Here is a 13475-nt window from a genome sequence, read left to right on the forward strand (position 1 = left end):
GTGAAAACCAGAGAAGGAGGAGTTTTCCATAGGGCCTTGACTGGTCTCATCACCGCCTCATTGATGGGCAGGGCCACTCTGAATGGAGCTGCTGCAATCGGGACATCAATGAAGCTGTGCGATGTCACTGAGCTCTTCTATCTCCAAACCCAGGTTTCAAGTGATCCACTTCAGAAGGTCCTGAAGGGCCCTGAAGCCCTGGGGAAGTAGGCTACTGGGACCTGCAACAGCCTCATCTGGGGAGGAGGAGGAGGCTGCTTGCACCACAGGAGGGGCTCCTTCCTCTTCCTCAGCTATGTCCACTGGCGGCATCTCCTGGATTTCAGTACCGGGGCCAGTACTGGAGTCTAGATCTGGTGCCGAGCAGGAAAGATCAGTAACCCATCTCTCCGAGGCCACCGAGTAGGAGCGGTGGGAAGCAGGCCCCAGTTCTGGGGGAACCCCCAGGGGTTCCAGTAGGGCCACTGCATCAGCCAGTGACGCACTGGCCAGATGCCCACAGGGGGACCAGCAGTGAAGTTTGGTGGGGAGTAGGCTGGGTACAGGTAGTGGGCTTTTGGCAGTACATAGGGTTCCCCTTTGGACCCCAAAGAGGATTCCTCTCTCAGGGACCATGGTGCAGCTCTACCTGCATACGCTTCCATATGGTGTTGGGGTTCTAGGGACTAGTGGCATGCCGGGGAGTGGGATGCCGGGATCAGGTAGGCCTGCCCCTGGATGGTGCCAGGGGACCTGGTGCTAGGAAGGTGCCTGACACAACTTGTTCCCTCCTGCTTCCGGATGCCGGAATTGAGAGGGTACAAGGCCAGCACTGCCCTTTATACGATCCGTGACGGGTTCTCCAGGTTGCAACCTGGAACTGGGGTACCATTGAGCCTTCTGGCATACCAACCTGGGCTCCCTCTTACACTTTGATGCTGTGACAAGCTGCAAACCTCTCCAGGTATTGCACTTACACAGACATCCACAGGCAGGGACACACCCAACTGAGTTACATGAACGATCTCTCTGCCACTCATGAACCAACAATAGAGAGGCTCCAATTCCCCACAGCTCCCCAGCCTAGGACCCCAGAGCTGTACTGTCTTGCCCTGGTCAGAAGCCTAACCAGTGTATGTTTATCACCCAGTCCTCCCCTCCCTCATTGCAAAGAAGACATGCATCAGTTCTTGTTCCTGAGCAGATTTCCCAGCCCTTCAAGCAAAACACACTTTTAGGTAAAATATAAAACAGATTTATTAACCACAGAAAGATAGATTTTAAGTAATTATAAGTAATAAGCATACAGCTCAAAGTTGGTTACCTAAGAAATAAAAGTAAAATTGCAATCTGAATTCAATAAACTAGACAGGATCTGAATCAAGTAGTGTCTCACCCTCATGGTATCGTTCCTTAATACACAGTCTGGAATTTTCCTCTTCAGCCTGGGACCACCTCTCCCGTTCAAAGTCTTTGTTCTCCAGATGTGTTTCCAGGTGTTGTGAGGGGAGAGAGGACAAATGATTATGTACTTCCCATCCTTTATAGGTTCTTCCAGCTTGCTGGAAAGAACTTTTGCTATGATATGAGTCAAGCAGTCTCCATTGTCTATGGGCTCTCTCTGAGAGGTCTCCATTGTATACAGTTCCTGAGGTAGTCTTTGAGTGTGTGTATTCTGCTTAATGGGCCATCATCTCTGTCTACCCCATTGTTGTACCTCAAAGGCTGGTTTTGGGTGTTTCCAATTTACAACATATTTCAGTAACATACACATAGCAAAACTTCGTAACTTCCCATACAATGATAGCACATACAATCCAACAGGATATTAACGTTCTACAGATCAAGACTTAAAATGATATTTCACAAGGCATGCTTTGTACAAAACATATCATAATCATATCACCATGGCAAATATGGGGTGCCAGGGTGTTGCTTTGGGGTACAGAGTGTTACACCAGTGCACACACATGCAGATCCAGAGGGCGCTAGAGCTGACCCAACGGATACCACTAAGGGAAAAATCACCAGCAACAGTGCAAGCAGCGTGCACACACCTAGCATGGAACGAACATGAGCAAGCACTCGAAGAACTATTTTGGTTCATACAGTGCCACTGATGCACACAGCATTTTAACAAAATATAAACAGACAAGTCTTTTTGCCCAAGAGCTTGTATTCTCAATAAGGCAGCAAGTAGTAAGTGAAGATGGACAAGTGGTGTGGGAGTGGGAAGAAGAACTGCTAGAGGACTGCACATTTAGTTGCTGCTGTAGGCCGAGCTCACTGAACACTCCAGGGACTCCTTGCGTTCCTCCATTCTCATCCACAAATGCCCTGTGTCCCATCATCCCATCCCCCTCTACTTCAAGGACTCCCTGCATCATCCCCATATCCTCCCTCATGTCAGGGCCTCTGTATGCACCCTATTTCCTCCTTTCCTCCACTCCCGAAGTCTTCCATTTCTCTCTTCCCCCCTCCCATTTAGACAAACAGCTTGACAGCATTTCTCTGTTTGTAAGGACTCACAAGATCAGCCAAACAAAGATCATATGATTTTTAATATAAGTTGCATATGCATCGTCTTAATGCTAAAAACTAGTTGTGCATATTTATGTTTCTCTTTCTAACTAAAGAAGACAGTTTGGAAAAAAGTTTTCAAGGATGGATTTTAATCATGAGTTAAATCAGCAAGCAGGAAACCTTGATTTAAGCCATTGATTTTGATCATTTTTTGAATTTGTACTTTTTAGTTCTTTTCCTAGGGATGGTAGATTCTCATTTGTTGGTAACCATTAAAACAAGTTGATTTACAACTAGATATCCCTATAAGCTAAATTTGGTGCTTCTTTTTGCTAACCAGGAGTATAGATGATATCTATAAGACTTTGTTTAAGCAATTGTTGCTTTATTTACATTTATTCTGATTCATTTTATATTTATTATTTTAGAAAATGGTGTATGAAGCATGTATGAAGCATATACTAGATGATAGTTAATTTTTTACTTGTAATTTGCATCAAGCTCTATTTGGATAGAAATACAAATTCAGCTAAAATGCACAAAACCAGCATTTTTGTATTAAATAAAACTACCTTAAATGTAGTAGTAACCTAAGGAAAAAAGTATCAAAAGTTTATCAAAACATGTTTTGCATTTAAAACTAATTGATTTATTAAACAAATGAAGTATTACCTGTAGTTAGGTAATTGAACTGATTATTTCTAGTCACTGTGTCTTTCAAGATTTTAAAACTAGTAGATCTCATCCTCCCCCACTGAGTTTTTAATCAGATTGGTAGAAGAAAACAAGCTTTTCTTCTTTTTCAACTCCCAATTGGTTTTTTAACTTTGAATGAACGAGTGATTGAACTAAACTAGTTGAATAAACTGAAATGAAAAAAATATTGTTGCTGCATTTGCAGAAGAGGCTACTTCTGTGAAAAGCTGATTTAGTACTTCAGCAGACTCTGGTTCTAGGTGCTTAGGCACCTAGACATTTTTAAAACCTAGTACAAAATATTTTGTGTTTAATCTAAATGATTTTAATAGATTATAAATTTAGGTCTTAATGGCTGTTAATTTCAAATTCAATTTTAAATAGATTTTTAAAAATAAACCTGTATTTAAATTTTAAAAAATCATCAATTTTCATCTACCCTGCTTCACATGCACAAAATGTTTAAATACTATTAGTAATCATGGTAGCTCAGAAACAAAGGAAACAAATACTACTAGAAAAATAAATTTTAATCATACCAGCCACAACATCATATACAAAGAAACTCAAAAATATGGGTTAACTGTTAAATTTGAAGATGGACAAATATTCCTAATACATTCTACATAACACACAGTCATGTCATTTAAAAAAAAAAACAATTTAATGACAGCAACATGGTAGAATAAAAATAATAAATTTGAACATTCAAAAATGGAAAACAATCACTGAGAAAAGAAGTTAGTCATGTTCAGCTAGGCTCTGCAAGTGTGCAATTGCATTTGTTAAATTTAGTATGATGGCTTTTGTAGGACGGTGAAACACTGACAAGTAGTGGCCAGTTGCCTTCATTGCATTTTCTTCAATATTTACCAGAATCAACATTTAAATCTTAAAATGATGTCTCAATTACAAAAGCTGAAAGGCATATTTGAACTGGTTTGATTTAATGAATTTAATGAATGAACTAATATCAATACCTAAATTATACAGTTGCAACTAGTTTAGTAACATACCTTTAAAAACCATTCAGACCCAATATTGAATGGAGACATTTTGGGACAATTAATATTTCCCATTTCTAGGCTCTATTTTTAATAGCAATATTTTGAAAAGTGTCTTGGAAAACAAAAAGGACTTTTTCTTTTATTCATCTGAGAGACAAACTTTTTAAAAACTTCCTATATGTTTTTCATGCTGTTTTACAAAAGATGATGGGAAAAATTCTGATCCTACTGAAGTCAATGGAAGTTTTACCATGGACTTCAACAGAGCCAGGATTTCAACCAAAGAGTCATATTGATATTCTATATCTCAACCTTTCGAGCAGGTTAATCAGATAAATAAGAACATTTAAAACTCCTTAGTGAAATTACTAAGTCTATTGTGCCTGAAAGCGTGTATTGAATTCTCATATCTAAATGCACAAATCACAGCTATGAGATCTGGGACTTGCTATATTCTGTGCTGGACCCAATGTCAAGCTCTGCGATACAACTGCATTTGCTCCAACCCCTCAGACAGAGACAAACACCTATAAGAGCTCTATCAAGCATTCTTACAACTACAATACCCACCTGCGGAAGTGAAGAAACAGATTGATAGAGCCAGAAGAGTTCCCAGAAGTCTCCTACTACAGGACAGGCCTAACAAAGAAAATAACAGAACGCCACTAGCCATCACCTTCAGCCCCCAACTAAAACCCCTCCAATGAATTATTAAGGATCTACAACCTATCCTGAAGGATGACCCAACACTCTCACAAATCTTGGGAGACAGGCCAGTCCTTCCCTACAGACAGCCCCCCAACCTGAAGCAAATACTCACCAGCAACCACATACCACGCAACAGAACCACTAACCCAGGAACCTATCCTTGCAACAAAGCCCGTTGCCAACTGTGCCCACATATCTATTCAGGGGACACCATCACAGGGCCTAATCACATCAGCCACAATATCAGAGGCTCGTTCACCTGCACATCCACCAATGTGATATATGCCATCATGTGCCAGCAATGCCCCTCTGCCATGTACATTGGTCAAACTGGACAGTCTCTACGTAAAAGAATAAATGGACACAAATCAGATGTCAAGAATTATAACATTCATAAACCAGTCGGAGAACACTTCAATCTCTCTGGTCACGCAATCACAGACATGAAAGTTGCTAAATTACAACAAAAAAAACTTCAAATCCAGACTCCAGCGAGACACTGTTGAATTGGAATTCATTTGCAAATTGGATACAATTAATTTAGGCTTGAATAGAAACTGGGAGTGGCTAAGTCATTATGCAAGGTAACCTATTTCCCCTTGTTTTTTCCTACCCCTCCCCCCCCCAACATTCTTGTTAAACCCTGGATTTGTGCTGGAAATGGCCCACCTTGATTATCATACACATTGTAAGGAGAGTGATCACTTTAGATAAGCTATTACCAGCAGGAGAGTGGGGTGGGAGGAGGTATTTTTTCATGCTTTGTGTGTATATAAAAAGATCTTCTACACTTTCCACAGTATGCATCTGATGAAGTGAGCTGTAGCTCACGAAAGCTTATGCTCAAATAAATTGGTTAGTCTCTAAGATGCCACAAGTACTCCTTTTCTTTTTGCGAATACAGACTAACACGGCTGTTACTCTGACACCAAACTAAGGATATAGCAAAAAGAGTGATATAGTTCTGTTACCCTCCTGCAGGACTGGACACCAATACTTTATAAGCATATTATGAAGTATTAATATATAATAATAGCAGATTCTGCTAAAATTGACATTTTGGAGAGGCTACTGTAAAATGTTTATTGGCAACTCAATAAAAAGACTTTGGGAACTAATAAGTCTTCTCATGAGCTAGCCCTGAACTGGCAGTGACCAGGTGGAAAAGTGCTGATCCCTGACATCTTAAAAAACTAAAACATTCCCACTATTACCTGCCTGACCCTTTGAAACCAATATACACAACACCAAAAGGAAATTTCTCCCTATAAAGGCTGATCTCACCAGGCAGGAGCTTCACCCCAGCTCCAAAGCATGCGCTGCCATACCCAGTCTCAGTCAAGGAGGTTTATTTTCTTAACAATAGTTAACAAACAAACAGAAAACAATCTTAACTCAATCCTTGGCCTCAGGGCCACCCCTCCCAGCCGTTTCTAGCACTCCAGATCCTGGGAGGTTCCCAGATGCAATCAGCTCCGCTCCTTGTGTGGAGTAGCAGCCACAGGACTGCTTTTCTGGCCCCTTGCTCTAAGGACACACTAGAGGAGCTAGCTTCACTCCCGTGTGGCTTTGCCTTCCTAGGGCTCAACCTGTCTCGGTCCTTCCTCTTCCAGCTGTCTACTAGCAGCCCTTTATAGACCCAGGTATAGCCCAGCCATCTTTAATTAGCTAGATTGGGCTCACCTGCTTTGGGCCAAGGTCACTGGGCTTCATCTATCTACAGGGACCAGCTACCTTGTGACAGATGGTTAAGGTTTTATATGCAATTAGGGGGGATGGCTCTTCCAGTACTGGTAACAAGATAAAGAGCCTCTCACTTCAAGTCCAGCCCTGGTCAGCAGTAGCAAAAAGTCAGCACCATCTGCTGGATATTCTGTGGTCTAGTTTAGGAAATAAATTGGGGATCTCAGTACAATTTCCAGCTGACAGATGTCCATCACAAAACCTACCACTTTAATACTGTCCTTAATCAGCCGTCTTGTTGTCAGTCTCAACAAAAAAGCCAAAGAATGAGTGAGGCAATTTCTCCAGGAGGCAGTGTATGGAAGCTTGAAATATTGCTGCCTATTCTGTCCACTGTTTTCCCTTGAGTAATCTGAGAAAGAAGAATTCTCAGTTTCCACCTTAGGGGCAATCTTCAGTGAGCTCCATACAGGGAGACCCCTTGGCCTGTCCAGAATCCTACACACTTCCGTGGGGACTACACCCATACAAAGATCATTTCAGGATTGGGGCCTTTGACAATGAGCCACTACCAATGATCCATCTAACCACTATTTCAAAGCATGAAGTAGGATTAAAGTACTAAAATGCTCTTTTTCAAAATTATTCTCGAATGCATTTTGTCCAAACTGCTGTTTAACTCAGCAAAGTGTTTAGAGATTATATTGTTCTACCTTCACCAGAAGATGCAATAGCATAAAATTTAACATCAGCCATTAAAAGTGCAAAATATTGTTCCAAAGTGCTGCAACAAAGATTATGGAAGCATACATCTTTCTTGGGAAACATACACACAGAACATATTCATCATTAGCAAAACATCAGTCTTCAATTTGAAAATTAATTCCCAACTGTCAAAAATGTCCTTAAGGTAAATCATTACTCCTTATAAAGGGCAAAAAAGGAAATGTATTTATGTCAGCAGGTAACAGTACCAAATCATACATCAAACAGTTCTCATTAAACGTATGTCCACAAAATGGACACTAACAAAGTCTGAACACTGATGTATAAATATTTGAAGAATTTTTCTCTCAGAAAATCCTATGAAATACTTTCCTCTTCTGAGAGCATAAGAATGGCCCTACTGGGTCAGACCAAGGGTCCATCGAGCCCAGTATCCTATCTTCCGACAGTGGCCAGTACCAAGTGCCCCAGAGGGAATGAACAGAACAGGTAATCATTAAGTGATCCATTCCCTGTCGCTCATTCCCAGCTTCTGGCAAATAGAGGCTAGGGACAGCATTCCTGCCCATCCTAATGAAGCACTCTCACCCACCTCTCATTATCTACAAGGCAGGAAGAGGAGGTAGAAATGTAAAGCTGTTACTGACTTCCAATCGGCAAAGTACTACAAACGTTTTGATAAGCATAATTTTTTTCCCTATTAAAAGAGTATGTTATCTTCTTAAATATGATCATTAAGGAGAATTTCTAGCCCTCTACAAAACAGAAAGTGTCAATATAAATTAATCCACTTCAGTTTCCACTGCAGTGTATAATCCACAGTTGCCTTTTTAAAAGCATACAGGTCGCCCCTTAAAGTGACAAAATATTAAATATTTCATATCAGCAGTGATCCCCATTGTACAGTCAAAAATCGTATTCCAAATCATAGCTCAAACTCTTAGTCAAATCAAAAATTAGAATGCAAAATATTCAGTCTTCCTGGTTTCTCATGTATTAGTTTTGGAAGCAAGCTCCTTGCCTCTCTTTTGTGTATTTTGTACATTTTTTAAAGAAAGAGGGGGAAAAAAAGTCAGGGAAAAAAATTCTCCTAATTTTCTTTTCTAAAATGAACAGTAATTGAGGTCATCTCCTCAGCACTATTCTTGTGGCTCACCAAATTTAATTCACTTTGAGTGCAGATGATTTCACAGCACTGGAAAGGTGGAGTACGTTATATTTAATTGGCCCATAGAACAGTACTCAAAAAGTGATTGCTCACTATTACTAAATAGTTCAATTTTAGAATAAAAAACACAGTATAAACACTTTTAAATGGATCAAACCCAGGAACCAGACTTTTTCTTAGGATCTGTGTGCCACTAACAAGAAACATTTAACACTAGCAACACTGCATCAGGGAATGACAGACTCTATAGCTTATCACTGTCAGTGGTATATCCAGCAGAGCTAGTTAATGTACGTACTTTTAACCATGGAAAAGCGACACCTGACCCCTTTCTTCCTTGTCTGAGCCAGGCTCGCAAGTACAGCAAGAAATTAACGTAACTATCTTCCATACCTCCTGCAACTGCACAGACATATGTCCTAGTTGGTCCTGGCGTCTTTCTACCAGCTGCCTTTCTGTGCGCATTTCTTGTTCTATTTCTTGAAGTCTTCTCTCTACCCGCTCTGACACCTTCACACACACACACACACACACACACACAAAAAAAAATTGGAAATTAGACATTTCTTCCACATATCAAAAGGATTTTTTTTTTTTTGAGTGGAGGGGTGTAGGAGAAGAAAAGGAAGACAGTTTATAAAATAGGATTTGAAAGTTGATGGAAAATAAACTGCTTTGAGGAGCATTCTTACTCAAAATCACAAAGATTCAAAATGGAATGAGACCCGTTATCTTTCCAGTCTACCCTATTCTGATCACTGCAGAATTTGTCTCTGTAGTATATGTACCTATGCTTTGACCAGTCAAGTGTTAAATATCTCTAGTGATGGAGCTTCCACCTTTTTCAGCATGGTCCAGACAACAGGGCACTGAATTAAACTTGTGCAAGTCACCTAACCTCTGTGCCTCAATTTCTTCACCTGTAAAATGTCGATGATACTAATCTCCTTTGTAAAGTGCTTTGAGATCTACTGCTGAAAAGCTCTGTAGAAGAGGTAGGTCTCATCATCACTGAATATCAGAGTTTATTAAACCATCACTGAATATCAGAGTTTATTAAACTTTACTAGGTCAGCACTAATATGAATACACAAATGATTTGCTACAACAACTGGCTTCCCTCTTGGATCACAGGTGCAGTAACTAAAATAGAATAATTTTATGGTATCTTCAATTGAATCCACTAGCAGAGAGCACCCTCTAGTGAGCTACGTGGATTCAATCTGCAATGAAATTTGATGTCATGACTACATAGTTTATTTTTTTATTCTCTATAATTGTAGTGAATACAGAACATAAGGCTTAAAAATGTGTTTTACAAGCACCAGATTAACAAAATACTACTCTGTAATTATCAATTTCCTGTTAAGTGATCAGCTAAAGGTTAGACAAGGTGGGTAAGGTAATATCTTTTATTGGGCCAACTTCTGTTGGTGAGAGAATGATGTTGGTTCAATAAAAGCTAGTACCTCACCCACCTTTTCTCTCCAATATCCTGGGACCAACATGGCTAAAACTATATGGCATACAGCTAAAAGTTAATCAGCTAAGAATAAAGTCAAGAAAAGCTTCATCTTTTAAAGAATTTTGTCGCAAGGACACAGATGCTGAGATTGATAGGATATTCTCCATCAGTATGGGAGAGAAAATGATATAGTTTTAGAAACTATGGAAGCAATAACATTCACCCTCACCAAAAAAAAAAAATATAAGATTAAAGTAGCTCTTGAAAGCTCTGAAGACTCCAAATGACATATACAGTAACACTACGTGTTAAGGTTTCATTCATTAACTGGCCCTATGTACTTACTCTTAAAGTGAACTCCAAAAATGTCTTCTTTTTTTAAATAAAGATGTAACAGATTAGCTACTTTATTAACAGAATATTTTCTATTTGAGGGCTTTATTGGTTCTGGATTAAGACTACTAATTTTGTTTTTGGAGAAGCATGTGTTGTGGAATTACGAGCTGACTCCAATATTTAAATTATACAGGTCCTAGGGATTACTGTTGTCTCCTGCATAGAAGTTGCAGAGAATACATTCAGTAATTTTCATTTGTTCTCCCTCTGACATGGTATATTGCTAACAAAAGTGCTTCCACTATTAGGATGAGATTATTTGCAAGCTCCTGGGTCAGAGGATTTAGATCAAGGGCCACATCAGGGTTGTGAAACTGTATGGAGGGCTGGGTAGGGAAGGCTGTGCCCCCGCAAACAGCCTGGCCCTCACCCCCTATCCGCCCCCACCCATGTCCTGCCCCCGGACTGCCCCCTCAGAACCCCCACCCCATCCAACCCCCCCTGCTCCTTGTCCCCTGACCACCCCCACCCCATCCAACCCTCACACACACACCCTTTAGCCACACCCCCGCCCCCTGACAGGCCCCCCGGGACTCCCACGCCTGCTCCCCATCCCCTCACCGCCCCCCCCGAACCTCCGCCCCCTGCTTCCTGTCCCCTGACTGCCCCCCCCAGGACCCCCTGCCCCTTATCCAACCCTCCCTTCCACTCCCCCCCTTACCATGCCGCTCAGAGCAGCAGGAACTCACAGCCCCATCGGCCGGCCGGAGCCAGCCACACCACCGCACTGCCCGGCAGCAGCGGCAAGCCAGAGTGCTGGTGGCACGGCAAGCTGAGGCTGCCACGGTGGGGGAAATGAGACAGAAGGGGAGGAGCCGGGGCTAGCCTCCCCGGCCTGGAGCTCAAGGGCTGGGCAGGACAGTTCCGCGGGCCGTAGTTTGACCACCTCTGATTTAGATGCACTGACCTGGTCATATTCTGCCAGAGAAGATCCCAACGTGCTCTGTCTTCAGAATTTACTTTGCAGTGTTACCATTAGTAAATGGAGCTAGCTAGCTGCTGCCTTTTTTTTTTGGCACGCTAAACTTCTGCTACAAATTTACTGAAAGTAGGAAAATCCAGATGTAGGAATGTACTTGTAATATTTGCATGTCTCTTGCTCAAAGTCTCAAAGTTTATACTAGTCCTTGAAATATCTCTGAATTGTCCCCAAGTTTTTCCCCCTCACGAAGAGCTGATGAGAGGGAAAAAGACGTGTCCAATATCACAATATCAAACAGCTAGTGTGTGACACATCCAGGAAAAGAACCAAGGTTTGAGTCCCAGTCCTTTAACCACTAAACCAGTGCTACCTCCCATGTGTTGAATGTTATACAATACATATACATGAAAATTAATTTCAATAGGAAAATTGAAAGGTGGATAGGGAATTGGTTAAAGGGGAGACTACAACGGGTCCTACTGAAAGGTGAACTGTCAAGTTGGAGGGAGGTTACCAGTGGAGTTCCTCAAGGATCAGTTTTGGGACCAATCTTATTTAATCTTTTTATTACTGACCTGGGCACAAAAAGTGGGAGTGTGCTAATAAAGTTTGCAGATGATACAAAGCTGGGAGGTATTGCTAATTTAGAGAAGGACAGGGATACCCTACAGGAGGATCTGGATGACCTTGTAAACTGGAGTAATAGGAATAGGATGAAATTTAATAGTGAGAAGTGTAAGGTCATGCATTTAGGGATTAATAACAAGAATTTTAGTTATAAGCTAGGGACGCATCAACTAGAAGTAACGGAGGAGGAAAAGGACCTTGGAGTATTGGTTGATCATAGGTTGACTATGAGCTGCCAATGTGATATGGCTGTGAAAAAAGCTAATGTCGTCTTGGGATGCATCAGGAGAGGTATTTCCAGTAGGGATAAGGAGGTTTTAGTACCGTTATATAAGGCACTGGTGAGACCTCACCTGGAATACTGTGTGCAGTTCTGGTCTCCCATGTTTAAGAAGGATGAATTCAAACTGGAACAGGTACAGAGAAGGGCTACTAGGATGATCCGAGGAATGGAAAACTTGTCTTATGAAAGGAGACTCAGGGAGCTTGGCTTGTTTAGCCTAACTAAAAGAAGGTTGAGGGGAGATATGATTGCTCTCTATAAATATATCAGAGGGATAAATACCAGAGAGGGAAAGGAATTATTTAAACTCAATACCAATGTGGACACAAGAACAAATGGATATAAACTGGCCACTAGGAAATTTAGATTAGAAATTAGACGAAGGTTTCTAACCATCAGAGGAGTGAAGTTTTGGAATAGCCTTCCGAGGGAAGTAGTGGGGGCAAAAGATCTATCTTGCTTTAAGATTAAACTCGATAAGTTTATGGAGGAGATGGTATGATGGGATAACATGGTTTTGGTAATTAAATATTCATGGTAAATAGGCCCAATGGCCTGTGATGGGTTTTTAGATGGGGTAAGATCCAAGTTACCCGGGAAAGAATTTTCTGTAGTATCTGGCTGATGAATCTTGCCCATATGCTCAGGGTTTAGCTGATCGCCATATTTGGGGTCGGGAAGGAATTTTCCTCCAGGGCAGATTGGAAGGCCCTGGAGGTTTTTCGCCTTCCTCTGTAGCATGGGGCACGGGTCACTTGCTGGAGGATTCTCTGCTCCTTGAGGTCTTCAAACTACAATTTGAGGACTTCAATAGCACAGATATAGGTGTGAGGTCTTTTTTAGGAGTGGTGGGTGAAATTCTGTGGCCTGCATTGTGCAGGAGGTCAGACTAGATGATCATAATGGTCCCTTCTGACCTAAATATCTATGAATCTATGAATCTATGAAAATATTTGCTGTGTAATTAGACAGATTAGATAGCTAAGCATACTGATAAAAGGTCTGACTGCTGGATTTATTTATATTCTTGGTCAGCAGAATTCTGTAATACTTTAAAGGCCCATTCTAGTGAAAGGCCCTATTGAATTCTGTAAGAGGAAATGTGACTTCTACAGTTTGTTTTTGCTTTGGGTTTATTATGATGATGATGATGATAATGATAATAATAATAATAATAATAATGGTTAATTTACAGAGCCTGGATATGTTCTTTCAAAAAAAAAAATACTATCCATGAACGCAAGGTAAAGCATAATACACAGAGCCAGATTCTGTCCTCAGGTACATACAAC

General features: G+C 41.1%; 1 protein-coding gene across 7 annotated transcripts in view; it reads right to left on the bottom strand.

Annotated features, from left to right (window-relative positions):
• Positions 1 to 13475, bottom strand: part of CEP128 (centrosomal protein 128) — a 446273-nt gene that overhangs the window by 387396 nt on the left and 45402 nt on the right. For 5 of the 7 annotated variants that reach the window (XR_012159510.1, XM_073349335.1, XM_073349338.2 and 2 more), the window contains exon 8: positions 8884 to 9000. The exons of 1 other annotated variant lie outside the window; for it this stretch is intronic. Coding sequence is in view for 5 of the 6 variants with exons in the window: in XM_073349335.1 (XP_073205436.1) it covers positions 8884 to 9000 (117 nt within the window). In the remaining variant the exon portion in view is untranslated. Of the gene's footprint in view, positions 1 to 1375; positions 2936 to 8883; positions 9001 to 13475 lie in introns of those variants that run through there. One more of the 7 variants, XM_073349343.2, reaches the window with a different exon arrangement.

This window comes from Lepidochelys kempii, chromosome 6 (assembly GCF_965140285.1).
Source record: "Lepidochelys kempii isolate rLepKem1 chromosome 6, rLepKem1.hap1, whole genome shotgun sequence".
Taxonomy (NCBI): domain Eukaryota; kingdom Metazoa; phylum Chordata; order Testudines; family Cheloniidae; genus Lepidochelys; species Lepidochelys kempii.